The sequence below is a fragment of the Brachionichthys hirsutus genome, chromosome 4 (genome assembly GCF_040956055.1).
Source record: "Brachionichthys hirsutus isolate HB-005 chromosome 4, CSIRO-AGI_Bhir_v1, whole genome shotgun sequence".
In the NCBI taxonomy this organism is placed as follows: Eukaryota; Metazoa; Chordata; class Actinopteri; order Lophiiformes; family Brachionichthyidae; genus Brachionichthys; species Brachionichthys hirsutus.
Window position 1 is genome coordinate 4,939,322 of NC_090900.1, and position 14,540 is coordinate 4,953,861.

The 14,540-nt window shown below is 39.5% G+C and overlaps 3 protein-coding genes across 3 annotated transcripts; 2 read left to right on the plus strand and 1 right to left on the minus strand.

Moving 5' to 3' along the window:
- Positions 1-1,098: 1,098 nt before the first annotated feature.
- Positions 1,099-6,360, plus strand: rsrc2 (arginine/serine-rich coiled-coil 2). The gene is made up of 11 exons (XM_068760803.1): positions 1,099-1,104; positions 2,022-2,166; positions 2,300-2,340; positions 3,504-3,667; positions 4,033-4,164; positions 4,259-4,375; positions 4,719-4,804; positions 4,894-4,944; positions 4,990-5,195; positions 5,373-5,462; positions 5,579-6,360. Exons 1-11 carry the CDS (start codon positions 1,099-1,101, stop codon positions 5,762-5,764), a joined length of 1,224 nt encoding a protein of 407 aa, XP_068616904.1. The 3' UTR covers positions 5,765-6,360.
- Positions 6,361-6,412: 52 nt separating this feature from the next.
- Positions 6,413-8,959, minus strand: si:ch211-110p13.9 (uncharacterized protein LOC562347 homolog). The gene is made up of 4 exons (XM_068738377.1): positions 8,807-8,959; positions 8,062-8,191; positions 7,556-7,689; positions 6,413-7,474 (listed from the first exon to the last, which is right to left on the minus strand). The coding sequence occupies exons 1-4, from the start codon at positions 8,924-8,926 to the stop codon at positions 6,701-6,703; spliced, it is 1,158 nt and encodes a 385-aa protein (XP_068594478.1). The 5' UTR covers positions 8,927-8,959; the 3' UTR covers positions 6,413-6,700.
- Positions 8,960-9,510: 551 nt separating this feature from the next.
- Positions 9,511-14,278, plus strand: zcchc8 (zinc finger, CCHC domain containing 8). Its single transcript, XM_068761081.1, has 14 exons — positions 9,511-9,685; positions 9,821-9,863; positions 9,942-10,016; positions 10,219-10,321; positions 10,405-10,482; positions 10,613-10,716; positions 10,877-10,942; positions 11,073-11,133; positions 11,240-11,376; positions 11,494-11,636; positions 11,735-11,850; positions 12,148-12,234; positions 12,717-12,825; positions 13,074-14,278. Exons 1-14 carry the CDS (start codon positions 9,511-9,513, stop codon positions 13,958-13,960), a joined length of 2,184 nt encoding a protein of 727 aa, XP_068617182.1. The 3' UTR covers positions 13,961-14,278.
- Positions 14,279-14,540: the final 262 nt, after the last annotated feature.

Genomic DNA, 14,540 nt, shown 5'->3' on the forward strand with positions numbered 1-14,540 from the left:
TTAGTGAAACTAAAAAATACATGAGAAATACTGGATTGTGTATTTCAGAAAATAAAAACACTTCGATAATACCTGTTTATTTAAAACAATGCGTTTGCGTGGCTAGTAAAGGCTCTCTGTTACAGCGACTTCAGATGTCTGTGTCGCATTTACAGAAATGTTGATTAATGTGGATTGTTCCTGTTTAAATGCGTCAATGACAACTAATACTAGTAGAAGGTAAGACGAATGACATATCGATGAACAGTGGTCAAGTAGAATGATATAAGCGGTTAATTGTCGCTCACCAATCTGATGGAATGGTCAAACAACACAAACGGAATCGACATAACTCAACAACCTGAGCTTTAGATTTTGGCGGGTTGATTTAGGTTAACAGTAGAGAGTTAATATTTTCCCTGGGTTCTGCCTCACAGATATAACTCCCTCACAACCTACGCAGGAATTATGTAATATTTTTACAGATTTGACAGACGTAAACGCTAACCATAGCTCTCACATTAAAACATACACAGATAATTAAATCATACGAATTTAAGAGTTTAAGAGTTGCCTACGAAGCAAAACTAAGGGAGAAGTACCATCGGCTGTGGGGTTTTGCAGGAGTGTCCGGAAGCGGAAACCCTGTTTCGCGTTGCCAGGTTTGGTAGTTTTTTCCAGTGAATAGGTACTGTTTATAAGACAGAAATCTTGTTATCGGTGCTTTACTGTGCTACATTTTCAACACTTGTTTATGCAGTAGCGCCGCGATTTTGATTTCATTAGTCAGTAAATGTACATTTTCAGAATTAGAATCTATTGGTATCATTACCGTCACCTTTTTACCATTTCAAAAGTTCAAACACCATTTCTTTTTTTTTTTTTTTAGATCAATCATCCACAGTAGTGAAACTGACAGCCACTAGTCCCGTGTAACTGTTGTGTTAGTACATATCATATCATTGTTGAGCTTTATACGTTTACGTTTTCTGTGCCAATGAATTAAAACGTGGCAACCCAGAGCAAAGTAGCTGAGCTAGACAACGGCGAGCAGCTAGCTACCTTGTATCGCTTGCATGACGAAAAAGCCGTATTAATCGTACAGCGTGCTTCGGGATTATGTCGGTAAGAACCATTATATGACAATACTCAAAATAGATGTGGTTGTAGAAACATCTAAGCAATGCGCTTGTAACTTTATGGGTTTGTTTAAAAGTCCCTTTTGCCTAAAGATGGCGGCTATCGTCAGGTAGCTTAGCGACATTGCTAACGCTGAAATTGCTCTCTCGAAGTATGAATGACGAATGTCGTGGGTAGCATCTTGTTAAGTTGCATCCCCCCCCATATACTGCAGCTTAATTAACTATCTGGGTGTACATTTAGGTAGAAATATAATTTTCATGCTATTCGCGATAATGAACAAGAAGAGCTAAAGACCACAGAATGGCTGGCGTGTTTATATGAACAGGCAGAAAGTAGACTCAGACAAAACTCGATATAAAAAAAAACCAACACAGTCTATTGACCCTGTGTTTGTCTCAGTCACATTTAACGTTATTTATTTTCAGATTGATTTTATCATTTTGGATAATCTGTTTTCTTTCTTCTTCTTTTTTTTATTGAAGTTTTCTTATTTTAATGAGCCACTGTTCAAAGTATTTTCTGTTAGGGAACCAGCAAATAACTCAAGCATTCATTAAAGATACCGCATCATTGGTATTATAAATGTACGCGGTCACACTGGTATAACTGTCAATATCACTTAGTAAATAATATCTGAGGTTGGCCATATTGATAAAGTAATTCGGTACTGCTTTGTCAAATTTTAAGATCCATTATTAAATGACCGTAAGTTTCTGTGGTCTAAGTCGATAGCCTCAAACTATCACCCCCCAACCCAGTTAAAGTTTTTCTGTTATATCTCCGGGTTTTTTAATACGCTGTGAAGTAAAGTTAAAAAGTTCACATTGCCTCATCGGTGCTAAATGAGCCACACCGATTTGCTGCTGATATGTTTTTCCCCTTGTATTCATTTCATTCAGGAAAGTGACAACGATTCAGGTAATCTGACGAGTCCAGGTTCTCCTGTTCATCACAGAAAAAAACACAGCATGGGGTCATCCAAATCTCCCAGAAGCTCAAAGCACCACCATTCGCGGTCGAGGTCACGCTCCAGGGACCGAAAACGTTAGTATTAAGTTAGTGCACATGATGCTCTGATTTGATGGTTCTCCAAAATATGTTGATTCACTTTGTTCTCTCGGGTTTACAGAAATGTTCACTAAACTTTTGTCGGGCCTCTGCTTTCTGCCTTCTCCAGGGGACAGAAAACACAGACGGAGTCGCAGCAGGAGTAAAGAGGTAATTAATAAATCACTTTATCTCACTACAAACACTTTTAATGTGATTTTGACGGCCTCAAGTTGTAGTACTTGTTAGTTTTAGGTTACGGTGAGTATGTTTTATTCATTTAGAGAAGTTAGAATGATAAAAAAAAACACAGAAATGGGCTTACTCAAAGGGAAAGGGTCTTTTTTTTTTTAACCCTTCCTATGTTGACATGTCTCAAAGGAAGCTCTCATCCTTGGATATCTGTCATTGATTGTTATAATATTTGATGGTGAAGAGTAGAACATTTTTTCAATTTTTTTGGTAAAGACTTTGTGTAGATCACATGATAACATTTCTACAATAAATCATACTCAGCGTGCGAATGCACGAAGAGACTGAACTGAAGACGCTGCTGACATAGCAAAATAATGTGTCTACTACCGGGACAGGTAACTATCTGCCATTCAATCTCTATTTGTCTCACATTTTCAGTGGAAAAGGGCTGAATGTGTAACTCTTGCATTGCTTTCAGCGAGGGATGAGCATAATTAAACAAGGTTATCATTCAGTGAAAAATGCTTTTTCACATCTTGTGTCATTTTGTGGGCTTTCCTGCCTGAGCAAATAGTTTGCTGCTGTCCTTGTCTTTAGTGTTGGGCCACAATATTCATTAACAAAATGACAAGCTACATGGTATAAAGGTGGTGTGAGGAAAGTTACATCTTGCAAAATAATAAATAGTAGAAATTCATGGTTTAAATTTAATAATCTTACCAATACATTTTTATGTTGTGTGATTTGGTTGACGAAAATATGGAATTTGTAATAACTTATTTGGATGCCCATCCCTAGTTTCAGTGAGTTCCAGTTTATTTTTGGAATTTACAGACCAGATTTGTTGCATGCACACAATGAACATGATTAGAGAGGTTCAAAATGTGCATGTTAATGAATTCCTATAATTACATTGAAAATAATAAAATCAAATTAGATTATCCCATTTAAAAGAAAAAACAAACACGCTTCCAAGTGCTTTCACAGAATGATAATCTGTACTATGCAGTGAAAGTGGATGTGAAATGACAAGGTTTTCAACATGTAAGAAATGATTTACATACCTCTGCTATAAGCCATGGTACTAACTCTTTTTGTTGCACTATTTTCCTGAAAGAGACAACTTCTTCTTAAAACAGGCACGAAAGAGAGACCCTCTGAAGTCGTCCAAATCGCACAGAAAGGCCGACGAGCAACAAGAGCCAGAGGGACTTTCAGCGGAGCGTGGAGACGACCGATCCAGACGTAAAGACGGGAGGCTCTCCAGAGGCCGGAGCTTATCCAAGTCACACTCGCGAGAGAGGTTGGTCTGGTCTGTCTGGCTTGTGGCAGTCTCAGAGCAACACCTGACCAGAATAGTCAATAAAAAAACAGGAGGAATTCAGCTGATATCCTCAGAATATAATTCAGCTTCCGTTTTAAACAATTCATAAATGGGGAGAAAGGCTGAGTTAAATTCAGTCTTATCAAGGGTCTGTTATAGTTTTTGCTAAGCAAAGTTTACCAGGTTTTTAAATGAATATTTTAGATGATGTGGTCTTATCGAATACCACTTACAAACATTTTCTAAATATTTATCATATCTTCGTCACGTATCAATGATAAAGACATGATGTCACTTTGAATCATGTTAATACTTTCTTAATACATCATGTTGGATATCCTCAGGCGGAATCACAGCAGAGGTAGAGACAAACGTCGATCACGATCTCGCAGCCGGGACAAGAAAAAGAAGGCGAGGTCCCGCTCGGGTTCAAGGACTAAATGCCGTCACCATAGCAGAAGTCGGAGTAAGAGCAGGTGAGTTTAATAGAAATGTCCGCATTTGGTGTACTACCCTGTTTGATTTCCATTTAAATAATTTGTTCATTGAATATTTATCTGGTTCCCACAGGGAGCGAAAGAAAAAGAGTGAGAAAGTGCGTAGGAAGAGCAGAAGCAGGTCCGTTAATCCGCCTGCCTTCAGGGGCCGAAACACGGCTATGGATGCACAAGAGGCCTTGGCCAGAAGGCAAGACGACGACTTGCATCGGGCAATCTTAGTAGTTCTCTTATTCTATCGGCATAAATGCATCCACAGACAGATGTAACATGTAGTTTAGAAAAAATAATTGGTTCAATTTGTTCTGCAGTGCGACTTTAATTCAAGAGACTGCGTGTTTTTCTTGGCTTCTTGTAAGTGCGCTTTGCCGAATGCTGCCCCTTTTCAAATGTCCCCGTCAAAAGCAACATTCTCAGAACACACTCGTGCAAAGCCTGGCTGAATAACGTGACTTTAAGATACACTCCAGTGAATACTGTACAGCAAAATTTGAACGCAAATTAGTAACATGACTTTAACTCTTTCTTTCCAGGCTGGAGAGGGCGAAGAAGCTGCAAGAACAGAAAGAGAAGGAAGTATTGGAGAAACAGCAGCAACAGCAGCAGGAGATAGTTGCAGGTGAGACCCGCTTATTGTGCCTTAGTATTTGACCATTTGAGTCAGGATTCAGCTCCTTACCTTTGCTGGCCTGTGTGCTCTCTTTCCAGTAGCTGCCCCCATCGCAGCTGTTGCTGCCGCAGCAGCCGTTACGAGCCCAGGCCTCAATGTGGCAGGCCTCAATGTGGCAGGCCTCAACGTGGCAGGCCTCAATGTGGCAGCCCTCCTGGCCTCTGGGACGCAGGTCACGCCTCAGATCGCTATGGCAGCACAGATGGCAGCACTCCAAGCTAAAACTCTGGCAGAGACTGGTATCGCCGTGCCCAGCTTTTATAACCCATCCTCTGTAAACCCGATGAAGTTTGCAGATCAGGAGAAAAAGAGGAAAATGCTATGGGGAAAGAAAGATGGGGTATGGTTCGATCCTTATTTTGCTGCTATTTATTATTTACGCACCTTACTATATGTCTTCCTCATATTTCTGAAAGAAGCTTTTAAAAACACAAGTACACTTGGAAAAAAAAGGATATTTTAATGCACAGTATTAAAGTTTTTACACAATGGTTGTCATTTCTTTTTAATTTTAAAGGACAAATCACAGACTGCTGAGTTGTGGGAGAAGCTTAACTTTGGAAACAAGGACCAAAATGTAAAATTTCGCAAGCTAATGGGGATTAAAGTAAGTGAACGTGTGATATTTTCCTTAACCAATGACTGATGCTTCAGACACGTTCAGCACTTTGAGCGCTCAGAATTATATCTTGTGCATGGAATTTAATTTGCTGTCCTTTACAGGGAGATGATGAGGCTGAATCATCGAAACCAATTAATGACGAAGGCATGAGGACGCTTCAAAAGCAGGAGGAAATGTTTCGAAACCTTGACGTCCAGTATGAGATGGCTCGGTCTCAGACACACACTCAGAGGGGAATGGGTCTCGGCTTCTCGTCCTCGTTCTCCCGTGGAATGGATTCCGTCTAGTGCCAAACGTCGGACATCGCTGCTACGCGTTTATTTAGGACCACCGATTCATCGCCGGCCCTCAAGCTTGCATGGATGTTATTTTGAATCTAATTTATTTATAGAAAAACGACGACATGACGGTGTAAAGAATGCCGAGTTTGTCTCGGCGTTGATTCATCTGTACGTCCCTGCAAAAAAGGATGCATCATTTTGACTGGTTGGTAACGGCGGTTGAATTAGAAACGTGTTTGAAATATTGTGGTAGCTTTTTTTTTTTTCTTTTTATAAACTTCAATGTATATTGATGTGTTTTGTTTTAACAAACTGAATGAATATAAAAGGGTTTGAGTGAACACTGTTTACATCCATTAATGAAAGGCATCACAGGTCAATGTAACGTCAGAATCTCTGATTTGGAGGAAACAGAGCTGTGGACGACTTATGCTTATTGTCTTAATGGTTAAAGGTGTACCGGAGGCGAAATCACGTACAGTATTTCAAGTGTTCTTGAAATAAATTAGTTTTGTTGACTAAGGCCTTTCCCGGTTTAAATTATATTTCTGTGATCTTATAAAATAAAATCAATTCTAAGTGGGTCAGACTGGGACCAGTTCAAAATCCCGATGACAGAAATAAGAGCAAGGGCCGTGACGTGACGTCGCCCTGTTAATTTTCCAAAGTATTTACTTTGCAATTGAAAACAAAATTGTACAGGATGAAAGTGACCTCATGTTATTCAATTGTGTATTAACAGTACATATTTTCATCCACACACTTTTGGGAGCACATTTCGCTTTTGCAATCATCCTAAAATGTTACCGGTACATAAAACTTGTATTGCAAAGTTGGAAGTTGACCCTGAAAGATGGAAAAGGATGACTTGGCATATACGAAGAATATAAATATACTTGGACACTGGACATTTGCTTCCATCGCAGGGATTTCTGTTGAGTCTTATTTACATATGAGACTGGAATAGAGCACGTGGGCCACACCAGTGATGAGGTTGTGGTTCGCGAACTCAAGAATAAGAAGCAGGATCGGATACTCGACGTGTCTCTTCTCCAAAGTAGCGTCTTCGCTTAAGCCCATCCAGTGAAGCAGCAGTGTTTGCATCGCTTCTGGAAACAGCTGAGTGGCCAGTTCCTCCGCAGGTGGCAAGTCGCTAATTCGCTCAATATGATGAACTTTAAAGCCCTCCACCTTTTGGCTGATTCTGTTGTTGGCTGCATGAAACTGCTGGCCGAGCCATCGGCCTATACGACTCAGCAGGTAACTCGAGTACACGCAGCCCCAGTCTTTGATCTTGAGCAGCGCCAACACGGTTTCAGTCACATCCTTTTCTTGGAGATTCCCGCTGATGCACTGATCAATGTTCTCCAACAGTAGCACGATTGTCTGGAGTTCTGTGCAGCTTCGGGCCTCAGAAGACAGTTTATCAGACACGCTTTGCAATTTCTGTCTCACCGTGGACATAACTCCTTCGCCTTGCTCAGTTTGCAAGCTTTGCTGAGGAAAAGAACAATAATCGTGATCTGCGGATGTATCACGTGCGCCGTTGCCATATGCCTCCTCTGATTGGCTGCCAGCCCGGCAGTGCAGAGGTTGTGACATTTCATTCCTCAGGTCTTTTTCAATGGAGCAGCTGGATAGCGTAGAGTCCAGCTGCACGCTGAGGTTGTAACTTATTTTGAGAGGGCTGTCATTTATATGCGCTTTCCAAACATCCTAGAATGGGAAAACAGTTGTGTAAGATATCAGCATATATAGGAAAGCAAAATCGGAATCATAATATGACCCGTACTGTACCTGGAAGGTCTCTAGCACATCAAGCTGCTCCCGCTTATTGTACATTTCAAAGGCTACTCGAAAAAGTCCTTGGACGCTGTAGAACCAGAGGCTGTTGGTAGCAGTCGGCACCTTCAACCCATGGAACCTGAACGCTGCAGAGTGAAGGAAGCATTGTCCGGGCTTTAATGTGTGTGCATCGAGGTAAATCCAGTCAGTGTAATGTCGTAGGGCGACACACAAAACAAGAATATTTTTGCTTCCATTTTTCAGATGAAATAAATATCTAAAACGGGATTACATGCACTAAATGTATTTTTCATCTTTGTCTAAAATGGCTTTAAATCTGTTTCTGGGATTACATCTTTCTATAATGATAATTTAACACCATTATTATTGATCAGGACTGCCTTTGGCTGGTCACACAATACACTAATGTTTTCAGATCATGAGAACTTGGCAGGAAAGGAAAATAATGCAATTACAAATTTTAGATACGTGTGTATTTTCTGTTTTGCATAAAATACCTGAGGCAAAGTTAATTTTTGTTGCTAATCCTTTCTTGGCAAACTTGGCGTGGTGTCGGGGATGGTTCTCTGTACGGACATCAGTGTTACAGAAGAGATCGGCTCCTAAATATAAAGGAACCATTGAACTCTGAAACAATGAGAGATATTATATTCATTATAGGTTCTGTTTGTGCAAACGGAAACTATTACTAATTAATAAAATATGGATACTACGTTTAGTCTGAAATTGTTTTAAACACTTGCATTATTCCTCTGCCAGGGATGGATTTCTAAATCTATCAATGAGGTTTTATTTAATCTAAATAAAACCTCATTGATAGATTTTAATTAAAATTTGAGGAAAATCTAATTAAATGTAAGAAAGAATAAAATGCTGGATCACTTTTGTTTTTTCAATTTTCTTCCATTTTCCAACAACAACTTCCCTAAAAAAAATTCCAGGATTGGTTTCTTTCAGCTGGTCATAACCTAAAAGGGCATAATGGTAAAATTAAACCACTGAATTGGGGAAGTACATCTTCAACGTTCTTAGATACTGTATTTCTCAACAGATTCTCATTTCAGTAATAAACAGTAACTCAGGATAAGACAAACACACGCTTGAAGGGGTGGCGAGGATTGGCTATTTGGTTCCTTTAATTCTGGAAATTGTGATGCTAAATATAAATATCAAATTTCACGTGAAGACATGAGAACAAACACACACGAGGCGCGTCTGCAGGGATCATGCATTAACGCTAACCTTGTTGGGACACGATGTCAGCTTGAATGAAGTCGGATTAGCCAAGTAAATAAAGCGAATCTTTCGTGATCCGCCAGCCCACTGCGGTAAAGTCAAAGTAATAGTTGAACAACTGGACATTGCTGAGAGCAAATAAATCCAACGCTACAACTGTCTTGAATAAAATTGGGTTTTACCGGAACACTATCGCAAACAAAGTAAAAAACGCTGCAACAACAACTGCAGCGTTCAGGGGCATCTTTATCCCCGAGCTTTGCCTTTCAGACCTAATAACCGACTATAAATAAAAGTGTTCCTTAAACAGACGAAACAAAATCGACGCAACTGCTGCTACTAGTGGCGCTTTTATGTTAAATTTAATTTTTCATATTGACGTCGGGATTGTAGGGGGGGGGGGGGGTACTGATATATGTTTTTTTTTGGTCTCCTTTGAGAAGTTTGGTGTTTACACATACAACGTAATTTGAACATGGTGTTTTACGAGTTTTTATTTATCCGTCTTTTAACATTTGGAAGTCTTAGGAAGATCAATGGACTAATAATAGCCGGATACTAAAGGATTTTATGACCTGTAAAATAAAATGTAGGGAACAAAATCCTAACAAACCTCGTCATCAGCACGTGATACGAACATAACCAATGAATGCAGAGTACTTATCTTAACGGGGCCGTACGTGCCCTCTGACGTCACAGGTTCGGGAAAAATGGCCGACATCGAGTTTGGCGACAGCGAGCTCTTTCAGCAGCTCGATGACTACGCACCGCGCATTGCAACACACATTCATTTCACAAATGACGAGGACGACCAGGAGGAGAAGAACCAGCTCAGGAGCAGACTGGAGGAGTGTGATGAGTACATTGAGCGGCTGGTCGAAGAGAATATCCTTCCTTGGGGCGATCGGTGCGTCCGACCTGCGGACGACAGCGCTAGCTTCCGGTTGCTAGCCGCAGCGCAAATTATTGTTGTTATTATTTTATCTCCGTTGCTTTCTGTTTCCTTATGCTGCTAATCACATAAAAGTCTAAGAAGAAAACAGAACATCTTGACAAGACCGAGGTAATTAACTGGAGCAGGATAGTGGGCACTTGTCAGCAGAATTGATTGAGCCTCTAACAGTTTGTTTTGAATTTACAGCAACATCGCAATTGAAAATGTCAACATAGACGGACCAGTTCTTCAGATAATTTACACCAACAACGCTATTTCTAAGTATGTGTTTTGTTTTTAGTGTGCCTTGCATTCTGCCTTCTTGAAACTCCTGCCTTGATTGTTTGTCATTTTGAAATTGTGGTGGTAAAATACTTTTTAGTAATTTCACTATTAGCAGGTGAACATTCAGTCAGCACCTAATTACCGCTGTTTCACCATGTCGCATATAATAACGATGATTAAAACCAATTGTGTTCCGCAGGCAGTGTCGTCAAGAAATAGAAGATTGCATCTGCAGTGTGATTTGGAAGCACCAGAAACCATGTCAGGAAAACAAACAATCCACCTTTCAAATGAAACCTCAGGTATTTATGCACGCCATGTTTTACTGTGATTATTGTCAATACAGGGGATGATTTAGTTAAAAGTTGTTTTACTCCCTCCAAAGAATTCAGCTTTTGCTCTGGATGAAGATCCACAGAAGTCTTTAACCAGTAGTGTCAGGACAACAACAGAAGCGTTCAAAGTGAGCATTGAGTGTTATTTATTGTGGATTGCACAATTTTTTAGAAAAGTATGATCTAACAAGAAGTTTTCAAGGAGTCTACAGGCTGTAATAATGCACCATAAATGGTGTTCTTATTTTTCTCTCTTAGGTTGTTGGAAGTGTCTCGTATTTCACGACTTTCAGTCTTGATAAGCTTGGACAGCCTCTGGTGAATGAAAACCCCCAGTTGACTGATGGATGGGATGTTCCAATGTATCTTACAGATAAATAAATTGACTTTCTTTTTCAAGGAAAGATGGGCCAGCTTTTAAAATGACTACAGTACTTTTAAATGTTTGGTGCATTAGTTTAGAATAGCAATTCTGTCAATCTAAGCTTTGCACAAATATGCATTTCCTGAATTGTTGCAAAGCTATATCCAGATTTTCAACCAAATCATTGGCACAGATGGACAGGAAGTAGAAATGAAAGACAGGAGGTAAGTTTGTGGTTATTAATGAAGTTATATTCAGTTTACATCTTATGTTTATCACTTGCTTTGCCTTTTCCCTATGTAAAAAAAAAAAAAAAAAAAAACCCTGTCCATGACTGAGCTCTTTAATTTGTAGATCCAAATCATTGTGTTTCAATTGTGGATTGAGTGGCCATCAGTTGAGAGACTGTCCCAAGGTGAGACTAACTTAGCTTTTTCAAAGTATAACACAGATCTCTCAGAGACCGGATCAGTCAAACATTTCATTTACTTTATGTATACGGTACTTTCAAAACTTCCTAGCCCAAAGACATGGCTGCAATTAATGAGCGAAGAAAAGAGTTTAATCAGAACAACAACCAGGCCTTTCAGAGTAACCAGCGATACCACGCTGATGAAGTGGAGGAACGGTTTGCTAAATACAAGCCTGGGGTCGTAAGGTAGTTTTTTTCTTTTTTTTTTTTAAATACAAACATTTAATCGAATGCAATATCTGTTTTAACAAGTAAATGTTGATCTTGGTTATTGAATTCATAAACTTCTGTGATTTTGAACAGTAAAGAACTGTTGACAGCTCTAGGAATCGATGGCAACACCCTCCCACCTCTGATCTATCGCATGAGGCAGTTGGGCTACCCACCAGGTTGGCTCAAAGTGGCAGAGATGGAAAACTCTGGCTTAAATCTATACGATGGAAAATGTATGTTTGATTTTTATTTCAGGATCGTACTGCAAAATGTACAATATTTTAGAATTTATTTCTTGATTGAGATTCATTTGTATTTTTCTGTTTCCTAGTTTCTTATGATGGAGATAGAAAGGACAATACCAATTTGCAGGACATCTCTTATGATGTTTCCAAATTGATAGATTTTCCAGGCTTCAATATACCTGCACCAAACAAAATGAAAGATGTAAGTCTTAGAATATTATATATTTAAATGATTTGCATGACTATAGCTAATTCAGTTTGTATGGGAATTGTACTCAAATTTCAGATAAACTTTTTTTTTTTTGCTTGTTTCTCTCAGATCGGCATGCCATGATTATTTGACTTCATCCTAGAATTCTTAGAACTTGATTTATGCAAATACTGTAGTATGGAGGCACTCTGAGTTTTTTTTAATGTATAATTTATTGTCTGTCAAAAGGATTCAACATAATAATGAAATGTGAATGAGGGTCTTATTTTTATTTTTTCTGCCCTGAAGGAGTTCATGCATTATGGTTCTGTTCCAATGCAGTCCAATCATATGAAGGAAAACTATGCAGCCTATCTGTCCAACAACTACGCTACGGTAATTAATATTAACCCCCTCAAATGTTTAGGGTTTCTGTTGATTTGTTTTTTCCCCAAAACATAGTCCACAACTTTTAAACTCCAGTATGAACATTTTGGTTTCATCTTGTGGTGAGTCTGCAGATTGTAAGCAATTGAATAACCCTTTACTCATCATTATGTTTCAAATATTTGAGACGTGGCTTCAAAGTCAAAGTTTCTTTTGTTGTCGATTCTGCAGCATGTACTAGGATTGAAAGTCTCTTTCTCTCAGACCCTTGGTGAAACAATGAGCATTCATAACTACCGGTAATTAACAATAGGAAAAGTAGACGATTATAAAAATGGACTACAATTTGTGTGAGAGTGCAAGACCCGAGATGAGGCGATTGTCGGGTTTGACTATTCTGGGATGCGATGGAAAAGAGAACACATCTGATATACATTTCGGATGGAGCCCTTAAGAACTTCGAATCCACATTTCATTCTTCTTGCCCACAGTCGAGTTCCACCTGCAACAAGAGATGTCTTCAGTCTGACTCGTCTCCACAGCTGAAGAAGAGGAGCAGGTTAAGTCCTAATGGGAGCTCAGATATGGATATCGAATCTGGTAACTTTTCTTCACTTCATTGGGCATGTTGTACATTTTTAATATCCTTCAGAAGTCATGACAGTTTTTTTTAGTAGTTAATATTCAAAAGGGCAATATTAAAAACAATATTCATGACCACAATATTCACTTTTCTTTAGACCTTGATGCATATAACACTTACAGGTCTTCTAATTGTATTCAAACTTGAAATGCAGAATAATTCTCAGTAATATTTTGTTGCTGATTGTATTCATGTCTGTATTTAGATCCAGGAATACCCTATCCTCATGACTTCCATTTCCAGCCGCCCTTTCCCCCTGGCTCACCTTGCTTCAGTTCACCACCTCCTCTACCCCAGGGCACCCCCCCTTCTACACCTACTCGCCCACCACTCCCTAAAGGCACACCACCGCTCACACCCACCAACGGCTCTCCAGCTCTGCGAGGGCGCAACTCTGGAGATGCTGATGAGACTGTGGCGGCGACAGAAGATGATCTGACATTGGAGGAACTGGAGGAGCAGCAGAGGCTGATCTGGGCAGCTTTAGAAAAGGCTGATACTGCTACTAATAGTGACTGTGAGACCCCTGTAATGGGGACTCCTGCTCCCAGTTCTCCAAGTGTGTCCACATCTACACATACAGAAACGGAAGAAGAAACAATGGACAAAATTAAACCTGCAGAAAGTTACGATAGCAGTGCAAATCAAAAGGAATCGGTTGTCCAAGATATTTGCTCTCACAAACTAGAGCTGCCAAAAGATCGGGATGACAGTCCTCAGAACCCTGAACCAGTCAAAAAGCAAGAAGACACCCCTCAGAGTCCTGGTCCAGTGAAAGAAAAAGACAACAGCCCTCAGAGTCCTGGTCCAGTCCACGTTAGAGATGACAGCCCACAGAGCCCTTGTCCAATCAAATTCCAGGAAGACAAACTGCAGATCCCTGTTCCAGATTTCGGAGTGCCTGGAGATTGTGCTTCTCCAGATCATCTTGAAAAGATAACAGCTGTTCCTCATCGGAGCAATTTTGCAGCAGGCATTGTTCAATTTGAAGATACACCCGAATTCACGGAAGTTGCTGCTGCCACAGGGACATACCTTAAGATCAGAGACTTGCTGAAAGGTTCCCCCAGAAATTTGATTAAGAAAAGCTAAATAGCAGGACCATTATTACGGTACCAATTTTTCAAGCATGATCTTTTAAAACCAGTCTTATTTTGCACTTAGCTAAATATCTGTTATAGCTATATTTGATCTCCAAGTGTACAATCATGTCAGGTAAAAGAGGGATGCTACAGCAGTTATTGTATATTTTGATCAGCCTCAGTTTCTTGTAACAGTGACATTAATTCTGCAATTGTTTTTAATTTGTGAGATTGTTACTTCCAGACATTTACTCATTTCATAATATGTACATCTTTTTCTATTTTGGCACCAGCTCAGATTCCTGTAAATTAAACATGCATTTGTTTTACGTGGATTATTTTTTTCTTTTAACCTTGGCTGGATGAGTCTTTGATTTATTCTTTCTTTATAATCAACAGCGTAGATAGACAAATAAGGCAAGGAACGTTTACCGTTGCCAGAAATGGGAGTAAAAATCTTTTAATTCAGGGCAGAATTGTTCAATAATAAATTTGGAAGGTTACATTTTAGATACAACTGGGTGTATATACTAAAATGATAAACTTTCAATGTTAGTGCATGTCTGGATTATTAAAACTCAACAACTTCA

Excerpts from the sequence above, each read along its gene's own strand:
- si:ch211-110p13.9 (XM_068738377.1), bottom strand. The coding sequence starts at position 8,926 with ATGTCCAGTTGTTCAACTATTACTTTGACTTTACCGCAGTGGGCTGGC. Across the intron at positions 8,192-8,806 it reads TGACATCGTGTCCCAACAAG|AGTTCAATGGTTCCTTTATA; the intron begins GTTAGCGTTAAT and ends TCATTGTTTCAG. Across the intron at positions 7,475-7,555 it reads ATGTGCTAGAGACCTTCCAG|GATGTTTGGAAAGCGCATAT; the intron begins GTACAGTACGGG and ends TTCCCATTCTAG.
- rsrc2 (XM_068760803.1), top strand. Across the intron at positions 4,165-4,258 it reads AGAAGTCGGAGTAAGAGCAG|GGAGCGAAAGAAAAAGAGTG; the intron begins GTGAGTTTAATA and ends TGGTTCCCACAG. Across the intron at positions 5,196-5,372 it reads TATGGGGAAAGAAAGATGGG|GACAAATCACAGACTGCTGA; the intron begins GTATGGTTCGAT and ends TTAATTTTAAAG.
- zcchc8 (XM_068761081.1), top strand. The coding sequence starts at position 9,511 with ATGGCCGACATCGAGTTTGGCGACAGCGAGCTCTTTCAGCAGCTCGAT. Across the intron at positions 9,686-9,820 it reads TGAGCGGCTGGTCGAAGAGA|ATAAAAGTCTAAGAAGAAAA; the intron begins ATATCCTTCCTT and ends GCTGCTAATCAC. Across the intron at positions 11,377-11,493 it reads TACAAGCCTGGGGTCGTAAG|TAAAGAACTGTTGACAGCTC; the intron begins GTAGTTTTTTTC and ends GATTTTGAACAG.